This window comes from Dunckerocampus dactyliophorus, chromosome 15 (assembly GCF_027744805.1).
Source record: "Dunckerocampus dactyliophorus isolate RoL2022-P2 chromosome 15, RoL_Ddac_1.1, whole genome shotgun sequence".
Classification (NCBI taxonomy): domain Eukaryota; kingdom Metazoa; phylum Chordata; class Actinopteri; order Syngnathiformes; family Syngnathidae; genus Dunckerocampus; species Dunckerocampus dactyliophorus.
The window spans coordinates 10,399,177-10,414,386 of record NC_072833.1 but is presented as its reverse complement, the minus strand read 5'-3'; the positions used below and the strand labels follow the sequence as shown (position 1 = coordinate 10,414,386).

Genomic DNA, 15,210 nt, shown 5'->3' with positions numbered 1-15,210 from the left:
GCACAGTTGGGATGTTTGTGAACATTGGTAAATGTGCATCATTAGTAAGGACTAAACACTGCAAATACTGAATGCAACTTTCACTTCTTCAAAAAACAGAATTATGTCTTAGCAGGTGCTCCAAAGGTCATGGTGGCATCATTAATAAAGGGAGAAATAGCTGACATAAAAAAATAAAAATCATGAAGTTCAATTGGTGACATGAGTGAAAAGGGCCAGATGTGACAGGTAAATAATAAACATAAATCATAACATTACATACTGGATTACAACTGAGGAAAGTAAGACAACTCTCCCTCATTCTGTTGTTGGTTTCCTCCCTTAAACTGAGGTAAGATTAAGGGGAAAAGCCATGGAACCGAGAGGAGCTCCAACAACAACCTTGCATATGCACTTGATGTACTTTTAACGCGGGTTATTCTATAAAAGCTTGTGCCGTCATTCCCGTGTATTTACACAGCATGTCCTCGTCGAGTCTGCTCATGCCTTCCCCACTAAATAATGAGGGAAACCGACATCTCTGTCCTCAATGCTGACGTGGAGGAATACACAGACGCATGCAAAAGCCGAATATCCGTAGCAAGCTGTGGTAAAAATCCATCAGACTGTGGAAGAGACGGACGCGGAGGAGTCTTCGCGCACATTGAAACAAATCCAGAGGTTATCTGTGACTTTTTTAATATGAAGATTGTAGAAAACCAACACTGTGTCACTGACAGTTCCTCTGGAAAAGACTCTGGAAAAATAAGTAATATATAAATGTGTAAAAAAAAAAAAAAAAAAAAAAAAAAAAAAAAAAGGGGGGGGGGGGGGGGGTCTCTCCCATGGCAGACTTTAGTCCTCCACGTCGAGCAACAAAAAACTGCAAAAATTCATCTCACGAGAAGCCTGAGGAGTCGCTCGAGCAGCGGGGCTGGAGACCGGGCGTAGTGTTCGTGGTGCTTGTGGCATTGGTGTGGAGGCTGGAGGCCGTCAGGGGTGTGCTGCAGGCCTGAGCCTGAGGGAAGCGCTGGTGGTACCGGTCCAGGCGCAGGTATTTCACTGTCACCAGCTTACCTGGCAACACAAAAGAAGAACAATGTCACTAAGCAATGACTTTATTCAGTTCATTGAACCAGACATTAGCCTCTTTTCCACTATAGCAACTTTTTCAGAAACTTTCCTATTTAGCCTGGTAGTTGGAAATACCACCATGGTTCCTTTTTTCATATCATACAGTGCCTGACAAAAGTCTTGTCACTTATCCAAGCTGTAGGAACAATAAATAATAACTTCACTTTTAGTTGCTCAATTGGATTCAGAAATTGTTACATGAAAAGCAAAAGCCTCTATATCAGGGGTGTCAAACTCGTGCCATGAAGGGCCAAGACACTGCAGACTTTCTCTCCAACCAGTTTCTCCAGCAGGTGATTTTAATTGATGAGCGCCTTCCCTCAAATGGAAGGTGTTGATCATTAAAATCACCTGATTTAGTGACCGGCTGGAAGGAAAACCTGCAGCGTATCGGCCCTCCATGGCACGAGTTTGACACATGTGCTCTATATTATGCTTATTGTAGCAAAATAAAGTCTTGTATCATTCATTGAGTTTTATCATTTAATTAGGGCAGAAAGGTCAGATTGTGCTTGGACAAAAGTCTTGTCGCATACCAAAATAATGTAAGTACAAATTACCGTAATTTCCGGTGTAGAAGCCGCTATCACGAGCTATAAGAGAACTTACGACGAGCTTGTCAATCCTTTGGAAACCGCAAGAGGTCATTACTCAATATAACAATGACTCACGGTATCATCTTAAATAGGCTAAAATTAACACTCAATATACAACGGCTTACGACCTGGATAAGCGAAAATACTTTTGTCAAGCACTTTATAGCCAATAGCAGGGGCGCAGCCAGGAATTCTGGGCCCCAAGAAAAAAAAAATTCGGCCCCCCTTTTCATTTTTTAATAATTACCTATTTTTTGTCCTCGTGAACCTCAGGGGACCTTCGAACTGTCCTAACTTTTCTCCCTTATGCACCCCTGGCCAATAGTACCCATCATGAATACACAAATTCACAGTTAATCCATGTGATCGGTATTGGCCAAGTTCACTTGTGGATGATGGGTATCAGAACTGGCAACATAAAAACCTGATCGGAGCATTCCTTTTTTGAGTTTGGGAAAGTTAATGCAAGGTGTAGCCATTCATTTCTATGTTGCTATGTGAAATCAATGCACCCAGGAAGGAAGTTCTGTTGATGCTAAAAAGACCAAAATACTGCAAGTGTTACATGTTATCATGAATGAGCCTGTTACTTCATGGTTACAGCATGTATATAAAACAATAAAACGTGTTTTTAGAGGTTTTTTGAGGTGTTTTAATAGCGGTCTTTGTAGGCGGAATAGGGGGCTTTGTAGGCGGAATAGGCGTGTCCCATTACATGCATTAATGAGCTGCCTCTTTTTAGCCGTTTGTCTTTATCTTTAAAATGCACAGAAAAGAGAAAGACGTGTGTTCATGTCTCATAAGGGTTGTGGATGGGCAAAATTCCCAAAAAGTGCTGTTTTCCTTTAAGCGGGTTCCACTGTATATACGGCCTGCAGTCGAAAAATACTGCACCTGCTTTTTGGGCGCCACACATGGGAGGAGACAACCAACTGCGATTGGCGAAACTCATCACTAACGCGTCGCAAACCCTGCACACGGCAAGCTACAACCAGCTGTGACCAGCTACACTAGTGAGCGACGTGTTCACATCCAGAGCAAATTGTACGAGTCTCCCACGGTTTTGATTGGCTGTCAGATGTGGAGGGAATATGGGGGTATCAAAGTAGTTCAGAGGAGGAAAAGCGGCCGGTGTTTATCAGACAAACTTGTATAAATGTCAGCGTAAATTTACCCGATATGTTTACACTGGCACCGAGTTCCCATGCAGCTGCTTTTTTCTTTTGTCTCTATATTCATTTTTAGAACTGTCAAATAGCTCCGGAAAATCCGACACGGCAAGTATTACTTTTTCCTCCATGTTTACCTGCGAGAGCGTACTGATTAGCATCCTGTCCACTCATAGGTCTATCAACGAAACTCCTGCTGATTGGTCCTCGTCTGGGCGACAGCAATGAAATGTTGAACATTTTTCAGCTTTTGGGATCGCGTCCCAAGCCAGCATGTGCACGATGACATGCACGAGCCAAAACTTATACATCCATGAATTTCACGTCTCCCTTGGCTGGATGATGACTTGCGATAATCGCCCTATCGTGCAGGTTCCATTGACAATGAATGGACTAGAGGCGATGTCGCCTCCCGTGTGTGGCGCCCGTTAAGGTTTTCTTGTTTATATGCAATGTTTGGAATTGGAATTGAAGCATAGATGACAGCTAAAAACGCACAGAAACATACTTGGTCACTCCTTGGTGACACAAAAAGTAAAAATTCATATACATATATGTGAGTTTTGGAGATGTTCTCAAGCTCAGACTTGTGTAAATGAGTCACTTACCATCAAACCAAGAGCCATGGAGTGCCTTGAAGGCTTTCCCTGAGTGTTCTGCAGAGAGGCACTTCACATAGACGCAGCCCTGTGAGAGAGAGAGAGCGGGAAAAGACCATTGTTAAATCGCTGCAGCCAATTGTATTTAAAGACAGCAATCAAGTGTGGTTATTAAGCGTGAATACCTCTCGCGAGTTCTTGTCGACCGCAATGTGGACGATGCCATTGTTATCGTTGCATTTCTCCAGGATGGCCTCGTGGATGGCGAGATCCCAGTTCTCTCCAACCTCCCTGATCACACGCAAACAAGTTATGAGCTGGATGGAACAAAGAAAAGCTCGGTAGCTCGTTACAGAAGCAGACACTCACATGACTGGGTCAAACATGTTCCTGATCTTCAGGCACGGGGTTAGGCTGTTTGGAGGGGAATTCCTGCGGTCCAGAGGGAAGGCTGAGAAGGAGAAACAGAAGATGAAGCCGCTAAGGCAAAAGACAGCACAGGGACACTGTTAAAGGTTAGGCACCTTTCCCCTGCCAGACTTTTGAGGGGATTGAGGTGGTCTTGTCGCAACTGAGAGACGGTTGGATCCACCTCCAGACAAGATAGTCGGCCCCCCCAATTATTTGACTCTCTGTTCGGATTCTGGATTCGTTCGCAGACAGAAAGCTCACAGCACGCTCCCAAATCCTCTTCATTTTCTTCCTGTAAGGCAACAACAATTCTGACATTTTTCTGCAGCAACTGAGGCAATACTTTGCTGCAACCAGCAGAAGCACTACAGTGGAACCATCTTAAGTTGGCAATGTCGACAATAAGTTATTGGGTAGATTTGCTGTTGTGCAGGGGTGTCCAAACTTTTTCCACTGAGGGTCACATGCATACAAATTGAAGGATGCGGGGGTTCACTTTGACACATTTTGTACATAAAATTTCCTAAAAGGAATCCAATGTAGGTCAATTAATGCTAAGCTATCTGAACAAAACATATCCACATCTTAGCTTTTTGTTATTGGTGAGAAAACAAATTAGTATAATATCTAATAATAATGTACTTTAGTTTTTTATTAGATGCCAAGGGCCAATATAAAACAAGCTGTGGGCGATAAATTGCCCCTAGGCAGCACTTTGGATATCCCTGCTGTGGTTTCATTAGTTGGAAGCCAAATTAAACGGATGTAAGTGCTGTCAAATAAACCAATATAACTATAAATACGTTCTTTAACAATGTCTATTTTGGCAGTGGTTGTACTCACCGGTCCTGAGGTTGGACAAGGGAGTCTCTGACATGGGGTATGGGCAAGTAGGGTTGAAGGTCTTGGTTCTCTTGGCATGCCTCATTATGGCTCCTTAGCACATCTGAATATCACAGTTGAGATTAAAAAGAAATAAAGCACCAGAAATTACAGCGAGTAGATGGGGCAATCAATTCAGGCCCAACGACCAGTGGAACAAAAGTTACACGTTATTAACATTAAAACATATTGAGCTGTGGTCTTTTCCCATTAAACACTGCAGGAGAAAGTTATGAATAAACCTCCCTGTTCCGTGAGGTATTCAAGGAACATCAAATAAGGTGCCATATCTTAACAGACTGCAACTAAATGGTTGCATTTTGCGACTAAAATTCGAGACATTGAGAGTAAATTTTTCACCTACTCCTACTTCACCTACTTTTATTGAATATTTTTTGTTGCTGACAAACTTCTGCTCCACACTATTAACAGTAATGCGCAAATGAGCTGGTTTGCCAATCGACATTAACTCCAAAAGAAGGGAGACAACGAATTATAAAGAAGGCCAGCCAATGTGTGTGAAAGCGGGGGGCGAATGGCCACTGTGACTGGCTTACTGTATGTGGGAAAAGACGGCAGTACTGGAGTTACAATGTGTGTAATGTAATGCTATTTATTGATTATGTTATGTACACAACAAACACAAGCACAATGTAACCGAGGGTCTTTATAAGATCACCACTTAAGTTGTGAAAGTTGAACGTGAAGGCAAGGTGACTACCAACAATACGCTTCGGGCCTTCACGACCAAAGCGTTGCACGTTACATTCAGTCTGTCTGTACTGAACAAAAGTCTCAGAAAAGAAGCTTCCAACAACATCAAATTAAAACCACAAATCGAACACAGACTCACCATTGGCACGAGCCTGGAGTTTGTTTTCCAGGGAGAAGATTATCACATCATTGTTTGATGTGGATGACAGGCAATGTGCCTGATGTGACCGAGCAAAATACACTAGCGCTCAACACAGACATAATGATGTCATCAAAGCTCACCTTTATGCATTCTCACACACAACATTTGGAAATAACGTTGAATGGGAAAATAGAAGTCTATTTGTGGCAGCATTGGACTAAGTTATACGTAACAAGCACACAACTGTGGTGTGTTCAAGGACTACTGGGAAACCCTCAGCTAAACAGAATAAAATAAAACATAGACAAGCAAAAACAATGAGCTTTTAACAGTATATTATGTTCCAATAAAAAAAAAGCATTTTTTCTCATTTCCAAATTGATATGCATTTATATATTATTCGATGTAGTTATTTGCAAAACTTTTTTTTTTTTAAAACGTGTATTCTTCTCCATGATACGGGTTTGCGCCCCTCCCCCCCTTTTTTTTGTATGTTTGATGAAGTATGTTTGAACTCAATATATGATGATAATAGTAATAATAATAATGATTAAGTGCTTAGGTGTGATGACAGGCTGTTGGTTTTTGGTGTCCAGTAAATATTGAAGGAGTAATACATACCGTGATAGTCAGTCAATGTGAATATTTACTTTGCAAGTTGATTTCAGTGTGCGACCCTAGCGCCCCTAAATTTTCTTCTTGGGCTCCTAAAATTTTAAGTTAAGGACCACTGTGCTACTAGTAAAAAAAAGTTAGCCTGCAGCCCTCAACACTGTGGGCTTCCTAACAAAAGCTGTTCAGCCAATCTTGCTTTCTTCTTACATATACACTATGCATATACACCTACCACAATTGTTGTCCACCTGCACAGTGTAATCAAATATTCTACCTTTACAAAGATAAACTTCATTGAACAATGTTTATTATTGTGGTTGTAGTTTTCAGTGGTATTTAATCATACTCTGAGCTGTTTCTAATATTGTTTCCATCTCTGGTAGCTAAAAAGTTACCAAAATATACAGTATAATAGTCGGGAGATTGAGGATTCGAATCTTCATTTAGGCATCTCGGTGTAGCGTTTGCATATTCTTCCTGTGCATGCGTGGGTTTTCTCCGGGCACTCAGACTTCCTTTCATATTCCAAAAATACGCATGTTCGGTTAATTGGAGACTCTAAATCAGGGGTCACCAACGTGGTGCCCGCGGGCACCAGGTAGCCCCCTACGACCACATGAGGTGTCCGCAAGCCTGCTTTTCATTCAGGTTTTCAGTTAATAATGAAGGAACAGTAGAAAGAAATGCATTCTGAAATACAAAATGTGAGTTGTGGACACCAGCATTTTGTTCATGTTCTGGTAAAACAAGCATATTCGCTTTGTTTGGGTTTAAAATAAGCTCTGAAAATAAATGTTACAAAAATGAGTAGCTCTTGGCCATTTTCATTTTGTAAAAGTAGCTCTCACAAGGAAAAACGTTGGTGAACCCTGCTCTAAATTGTCCATAGGTGTGAATTGAGTGTGAATGCTTGTTTGTCTTTCTGTGCCCTGCGATTGGATGACGACCAGTCCGGGGTGTACCCTGTCTGTCGCCCAAAGTCAGCTGGGATAGGCTCCAATATGAGGTATTTCTTACCAATGATCCTCTCCACCATGTGGTACATCTGCCTGGTTTCTTCCTCCTCTTTCTTCCAGTGATACTTGACGTAGCAGACCAGACCCCACACACCGCCAACCACTGCAGACAGACATGCATCCGCATGATTCGCAGGTTGAAACATGACTAATGAAAGGCACATTCCATTTGAATTCTTCGGAAATTCTAAGTACCGTTAGGGAGGTATAAGAGACTGTGACGTTTATCTTACCAGCCACAAAGAGGAAGACTCTGCTGATGACTGTGAAGAAAGCTCGGCGGAAGCGGCACGTGAAGGGCATCTTTGGATGTGTCGACTCCAGCCGAGAGATTTCCGACACATCAGTCATGGGCTCATCCGCTACCTGCCCAATAAGCCTGAAGACATGCATAAGGAGTAAGCCACGTGTGCCGAAAAAAACTAATCAGCATGAAAATGTGTACTATGTGTTACCTTATGCCAACATCTTGGCATGTCCGGTTGATCCACTCAAGCGATGAGTAGATTAAATCTTCAAACTCCTCATTTTGAGCCTAGGAGTGAATACACAATACAGATTTAGCTGCCAGATTATTTAACGTAAATATAGAGTAGCAGCACAGTGGTTACATTTAAATGCCTAAGAACAGCAAATGAATATACAATACAACCCGTAAGTCGATCCTGTTTATGTTGACAACCCGTTTGTGCAGCACAACTCATTAATTCCTGGTCCATTGCTTTCTTATACTAAAAAGTGCTAAATTGAAGTCAACATATATGGTAGACCGCTTTTGTCGACATAAAATTTGAGGCCCAAAGGGGTCATTTGTACAAAAAAAAAAGGTCAGTTTATGTTGACATGTTGTAGTATTAACTTCATTATGACTGCTAAGCAGTGGCAGCAACATAACTTCTGTCTAGTTACACAGCATAAAAACATGCACACAGTGACTTCCTGTACGGTGCAAAGTAAGCTTTAAAATACAAGCATGCTGGTATTAACCTGGATTCTACCACACACAACAGCTAAAGAGTATAAAATATCACATGAACACAGAAGAATCAAAGTAGAAATATGCACAAATGGAGGAAAACCATGTCAACAAACTGCTGTATATTAAAAAATCCTTGACCATTTCCCATGCTTCTTATGTCTCTGGCCAAAGACACAAGTAAATGTGCAAGCAATGGCTAGTTTTGGTTTTTGTTTCCGTTTCCAATATGTCGGCAATCACTTGATGACACGAGTCAGACAGTTTTAGGTGATGTCGACTTAAATGGGTTCCACTGTCATTATATACTATACCATCAAATATGCAGAGGCCTCAGCTATGGACAGACTTCTGTTTGGATACTGCTGATCTCCACAGTCATGTCGGCCTGCAAACAACAAAATGCTCACGTAAACAAACTCGAGTCACACAAGAGAGTGTGTTGGAGAGGTGGAAAATATGAACTTTACTGTAGTGAATTTTACAATGCTGATTTTGTGCATTCACTTCCTTACAAAGATATGAACAGTCCATCATTTTTATCGTAGTGTAGGTAAAAAAATATATATTTTATGGTGTAACTGGGCCAATTGTACTGCACTTGGGCCCATTCACACCTAAAGTCCGGCACGTTTGGTTAGTGTGATTCCTCTGATCCCTGCTCTAGTTCAGTATACGTCCTCTCCTTTGGCACAATTGGAACCGGTGGGCATGGTACGAACAATTGGACGGACATGCCCTTGTGCAATACGGCCGAGTCATCGAATTACTCTAATGCGGTCACTCCTACCATGTTCTTAATGACAACTGACACAATTCATAAACAAAATACAAAGACACAAAATAATCCAAAAGCCAAAATGGCACGCTCGCTCACCCGCAACTAGGGATGTCCCAATCCAATGTTCAGGATCGGGATCGGCTGCCTATCTGCTGTATTTTGAAGATTGGATAAAATTGGCTTCCGCCACAAGATCGGGCCGATCCGGTTGCCGTAGGCGTTCCTAACTCTAGGCCACACTCCAACATGGTAGCTGCGCCTCAGAGATGGTTGCCACTTGACTCCCGCCACCCGCAAGAAAAAGAAAACGCGAAACCACCATGCAGACATGTCCGTGGTGTACCGTGGTGAAGTTAGTTTTACGTTGGATATTCGGCTCCAGTAACCACTGGTTGTTTATACTTGGGACCGCCAATAAATTTGATTTAAAAAAGTTATATTGTACACCACAAATTGATATATAACCATGTCAAATGATTAGTTCTACCCTAAACGTATTTTGCATGGCCATTTTTTCCAATTTCCAGACCTTTTCCAGACCTTTTTTGGATGGACTTTTATTGGATTAGAGACCTGACTCAGAGGTTTGTTAGAAAAGCAAAACAATATTGTTGGTCATGCTGTGTAATAAAAAAAGTAAATTCAACAACACTTTGAATGCTTTATTTTTAATGTTTGAGGAGCTATTTTCATCACCATATTCAATTCCATAAATTCATGATTGTAACAAAAGCTTATTATTAAAAAAAAAAAAAAAAAAAAAGGATCGGTACTGGATCGGATCGGCAAGACTACAAAAAAATAGTGGTTTGGGACATCCATACCTGCAACCACATTCGTATGTGTAATAAAGACAAGTCAATTAATATGTGCAATTGCTACTCTCATAGGTAATTAATGCCATCTTGCACAATAGAAATAACCATAATGAGTCAAAGACTGGAAATAATCCAAAGGGATTATTATTATCAGGAAAATTGCATTTATACAGCAGGATAGAAATGATGGGACAAGCAAATGGGCCGATAAAAATAACATTACCATAAGCAGTACAAAGACTTGGTTTTGTAAATCTATTCCCAATGTTTCCCCGACCATTATGAGTCTGTCTATTATGAAACATCTTGAATCTCCACAGTCAGCCCAGATAGGGTACGTCATGGGTGGCTGACAAGCATAGACACAAATGCGAACACATGCACACGTGCAGTGTAGCAAACTATGATGCGATCACTCTTCTGGAGGAGCATTTACTCTCAGCATGTTCAACCTAGGGGTGACTCATGTAAATTGATGTTGGGTAGGTGATGTCCCCATTCAGGCCACATCCACACAAACAAACTGTCCAACATCTGTCAGTAAGGCGCTCACACTGAGCGTTCGCATTCGGTTTCCTTATGGAAAGCAACAGAAAGACAAACACAATGGCTGGGGACCCTTAAAAGTCAATTGACAAGGGTACAAACCATGATGGACACTGAATCTCCATAGTCAGCCCAGATAAAAACTGAGTATAGTTCAGTAGAAGTCTCCCATTACTCTAACAGCAATTTTCAATGCAGTATCTAAGCGACTTTACTACTAAGTGCGGTGCTAAAAGTTGGTAGCTACCAGCAATGTGTGCCAGATGGTCGTGGAGATTGAGAAGCAACTTCAAGATGAGGTCCCTCACAGGCTTATCCTGCGGACAGGGGAAAAGAAAAATTTACAAAGAAAATTTCATTTCCATGCTCTTTACCATTATTGATGGCTGCTCAGCGGTTCTGAAAGCATGTAGGGCAATGAAACAAAACACTTTATACAACTTTGGAACCCAACAAAATGGGAATTAGTAGCCAGTCGGATGATCTGCATCTTTACACGTCGATACCGAAGATTCTCCAAATTTGATAAATAAGATGTAATTTCTGGTGCCAGCTGTTGTTACCTGTACATCCAATCGCATACCAATCGTATAAAACTGTGCTTGCATCACAATGTTTGTAGTGGTGGACATAGGAAAATATGTACTTACATATGTATCATCAAACTCACTGCCAAAAGGGTGATTCTTAACTGCAAGAAAGAAAAACAGACATGACATAAATATGCAATGTATGCAATTATTTTCCACCCCAATTAAATACATACAATAATCAAATAAATAATAAAAATATGAATGAATTAATTTAAAAGGAAATAATGTATTAATTGTTGAATTATTTTGATTGTGATTTACATATTTCATGACCTTTTTAATTATAGCAAAATGTATTACTCTATTTTGTCTTTGATAGATTGATTCAATTCATGTTGCATTCCGTGGGACTTTTCAATGCAGCATCATAAAATAAAAGGCTGTTAAAGGGACTGTTTGTAACTGTTCCACAGCTGCCTAGAGGGCGCTAACTTTCCAACGTGCTGCAAGTACCATATCCCGCCCCTTCCTGCTCCAAACATGCAAGCCACGCCTCATGCAACGCCCATACGCACAATAGCCATGTTTGTTGTTAGCTCATGACAGCAACTCAGCAAAGTTTAGCTACCAACGTAGTGCAGTATCATTGAATGTTTTGCCGACAACAGCATGACTGCAAACCGTTCCGCTCCTGTTGTATGTACACATGCCACGGGCATGCACGTGCATACAAGACAGCAGTGACTGACAGCCATTATCACCAGCCATCACACTTGGGCTGAACGATAATTCCCACTCATTTTAATTTGCAATTGTGAAAAATATTGAGATGTTTCCTTTTAATCGACACTTTTATTTGAATCTACACTTTTAAATGAGAAATGGTAACATATGCTAGCCAGTGGTGTTCGTCCTACCTTTTGTAACAAATGCACTCGAGCCAGTTGCTAGCAGCCCCTCTGAATTAATAAGAATGTAATTGGAGAAATTAAAGTAGCGTTAAATTTTAAATTCCAATTATTAGAGATGCTGAGAGAGTTGTCTGCACTGCCCTGGTTGTACCCGCTACGGCCGATGCCACCACCAATATTAACCATCAGCTCGCGGGAGTAGCAATGAATCAAACTTTTCTTTTGACTTAAAGTGGTACGATGGCGCTATCGGCAGGGGAAAAAAAATACGAGTGGTGCTGCTATGAACCCAGCAGATGGTGCTGTCTCACAAGTCAATTCACACAACGATGACGGAGGAAGATGCTTTGACAAGGTGTGATGTCGAACTGCACGTTTTGTAATGACAGTACTGAACACTGTATGCCTGTTAATTGTTTCTTCATGTGTAACACTGAATTTAAAATGTACTGCATTTAACCATGAGAGAGGCATATTATTGGCTAAGAGTAGAAAAAAATGAGCATTTTAAGTTTTTTTTTATTTTTTGCAACATTGTCTTATATTGTATTTATATATTGTTAAATTGTTGATAAATACGTTTGCTGATGTGTTTGCCCTGTGTTTTATTGTGAATATAAACAAATTAACAAATTAAGGGTAAAAATCACAAAAATTATTCTAGGATCTTGACATTTTTCATATAAAAAGTATCCTATCTGCCTACCTGTATCTACTTGGTATCAGGTTGATGGCAAAATCTGCAGTATCGCCCATCCCCAGTGCTCACTGTACTAGACTAATGCATGGATAAAATCTGTGCGTAATCGTGTGTGATACTCACCGACTCCGTCCACTTCCGGTGACCCAGTACCTCTCATCCGGAGGTACATGAGGCCCAGGAGGAGAAAAAAGAGGCAGGCTGCGGTCAACAGGAACATGGACAGGTAGTGGGCGGTGAAGCTGCTTGGGGCCGCCACCTCTTCCCTTTTGAACTGCTGGAAAATGTCATCCTCCGGTGCAGTGGGTGGCTTCTCCTTCAGCAACGGGGGGCTGTAAGAGTGGTTGGGGGAGTTATGGTTGGAGTGGTTGGCCCTGTAGGTCTGGGCCAGGCTGCTGTAGGTGGAAAAACGCGGTCTAAGGCCGATGCTGAACCGACTTGGGTTACTATTCTCCTCGTCGGCGTGGTGGTTTTTGTCTACATCTCCTCTGTGGTTCTCGGAGAGGGACACGTAGATAGTCTTTCTCATGGAGTCCCTTCTCTTTGCGGTGTCTCCTTCGTCTTCTTCCCGACGTCTCCCCACCATATTTACACCCCCGGGCGAGTGAGACCCACGGGCGATGACGTGGGGTAAGGAACCCGCCTTTGCGTGGCCCCGTCTGGGTTCCAGACTACCCCGCTGTCTGTCTCCACCAAGGCCCCAAATCCCCTCCTCGTCCGAGTCTGAGTAATTCCCGGCTAGCTTGCTGCTGTTTAAGTGTGACGCCCTGCTGCCATTTAAAGAGCGAGGGGACTTCTCTTCCCCGCCGTCAAATTCGTCTTCAGAGTCGCCATAATCCCTTCCATCCGCTTCCGGGCAAGATTTAACACCGAGTCCCCAACTCGACGACACCTCGTCTGGAGAATTGTTCAGTGTACTCCCAGCGCCATGTCGACTTTTAACACACGGTGTTTCAGCGGGCTTTTTCGCTTGTTGTTTCGGTCCCCCGTCGCTTCTTTTCAGCGGAGTTTCAGCGTCAGACTCGTCCGAGCTGAACCCGAGAACGGTCGACTTCCGGCCGGGTCTCCTGCTGGAGCTCAGGTGCGTGACGTCACGACTGGCTGGCCCGAATCCCGCCGTGTTGATGTTGATGGCCCCGTCGCCGCTGCGGGTTTTGGCGGCTCGAACCCCTCGCTGCTGCTGCCGCTCCTCCCGAAGCTTCTTCAGTTTCTTCAAGTACACCGGTCGAGTTCTTTCGGTCACCGGTCCGGGAGTGAAACCAAAGCGCTTCAATTCGGAGAAAATATCCTCGTCGGTTAGCTGCGTTGACGCCATCTTGGTCAAACTCTTTCGCAAAGGACTTTATGACGGAAGTGACGTCAACAAAGTGACAGGATGCCGTGCAAAGTATAGGCTCTGTTCAAAGGCACGCAACCTTAAAAATACATAAACGTGACAAAGACAAAAAAAGAAAAAAGGCTCTACATTCAGTCCACCATAGTCAACTGTGAAAATATATATAATATCTGGCGTCTTATATTTGCATCGTTCTGTTAAATGTATTTATTTGCCGTATATATGACTGAAGTCTATAGTATATAAAGTCTGAATTTAAATTAACAATGAAAATCAGATTCCATTTGTTAAGGTTTACACACGTTTACTGTATTCTTTATTCATAAAAAATTGTAGTTTGTCGTGCTTGTATTGGATTTTCCATTGCATGTTGCATTGGATCCAGAAGAAAGACTATCTGGATTTTTTTTAATGTTAAAATATTTTTCTCTTTATGCGCTGTGCATATTATCACCACGCAAAGGTGCTGTCCCATTTCACACCATTAGATGACAGTATGTCCCTTTGAAGTTTGTTGCCAAACCGTTCATCACTTGCAACGAGCAAAAGGCAAAGCCTTTGATTGGCCGCTTCTGAACTAGAGATGGGTTTGTAGGCATTCGGATGTTGAAGAGCCGTTCATTTCAAAAACCCGTTTAACAGACTGGCTCGTTGTTATATTCTGTATTTTTGGTAGAAGTATTGTAACTCGTATTGTTCATCATTTCATTCGGCTTGTGTTTAAACATTCTATAATGTTGCTTTTGACAGTGACATCACGATTTTTCGAATTTTCCCTCACCTAAAAAAAAATTGTGGCACAATAAAAACTACACAGGCAATATAGCTTCAATGCAAAATAACTTTACAGAAAATATATTTTAAATGTATATATATAAGTATGGGGTGTGTAGCCGTTTTGGAAGCTCGATGTCCAGAAGTCAAGGAGCTGCAGTGTATCCAGCCTCGTCCAACAGGAACTTTAACACTGCAGCTGGTACCCCACCCAATAATGGGTCACAGACGGTGGACAGGGATGGCTTAATTAAAATGGATTTGAAGACATGGCAGAAGGCATTGCTTGCAACTCCCAAGGTGCGGAAAACCCTGAAAACTGGATCCTCCCCCGCACGACATGCAGGCCGGATGACCTGGAAAAGCCAAAAGGTTGCAAGTGAGGAAGTCTGGGAGCTAATACAATTATCTATCAGCGATAAATCTGTGCTATTACTTCACTTTGCCATAGTTTTTCATCTATCCATCCATTTTTTATGCTGCTTGTCTTCATTAGGGTTGCGGGGGTATGCTGGAGCCTATCCCAGCTGACTTTGGGCGACAGGCGGGGCACATATAGACAAACAACCATTCACACT

The 15,210-nt window shown here is 42.1% G+C and overlaps 1 protein-coding gene across 1 annotated transcript; it reads right to left on the bottom strand.

Moving 5' to 3' along the window:
* Positions 1-814: 814 nt before the first annotated feature.
* Positions 815-13,875, bottom strand: lemd3 (LEM domain containing 3). Its single transcript, XM_054753785.1, has 13 exons — positions 12,646-13,875; positions 11,029-11,069; positions 10,626-10,695; positions 8,548-8,621; positions 7,713-7,792; positions 7,491-7,636; positions 7,259-7,360; positions 4,732-4,834; positions 4,002-4,180; positions 3,847-3,928; positions 3,663-3,768; positions 3,487-3,565; positions 815-1,056 (listed from the first exon to the last, which is right to left on the bottom strand). Exons 1-13 carry the CDS (start codon positions 13,835-13,837, stop codon positions 878-880), a joined length of 2,433 nt encoding a protein of 810 aa, XP_054609760.1. The 5' UTR covers positions 13,838-13,875; the 3' UTR covers positions 815-877.
* Between the last annotated feature and the right edge of the window lie 1,335 nt (positions 13,876-15,210).

Bases quoted from the DNA above. Each gene is read 5' to 3' on its own strand.
- lemd3 (XM_054753785.1), bottom strand. From the start codon at position 13,837: ATGGCGTCAACGCAGCTAACCGACGAGGATATTTTCTCCGAATTGAAG. The intron at 7,793-8,547 runs GTATAGTATATA...ATTCACTCCTAG, and splicing joins AGGCCTCTGCATATTTGATG to GCTCAAAATGAGGAGTTTGA. The intron at 4,181-4,731 runs GTGAGTACAACC...GTTGCCTTACAG, and splicing joins CTTGTCCAACCTCAGGACCG to GAAGAAAATGAAGAGGATTT.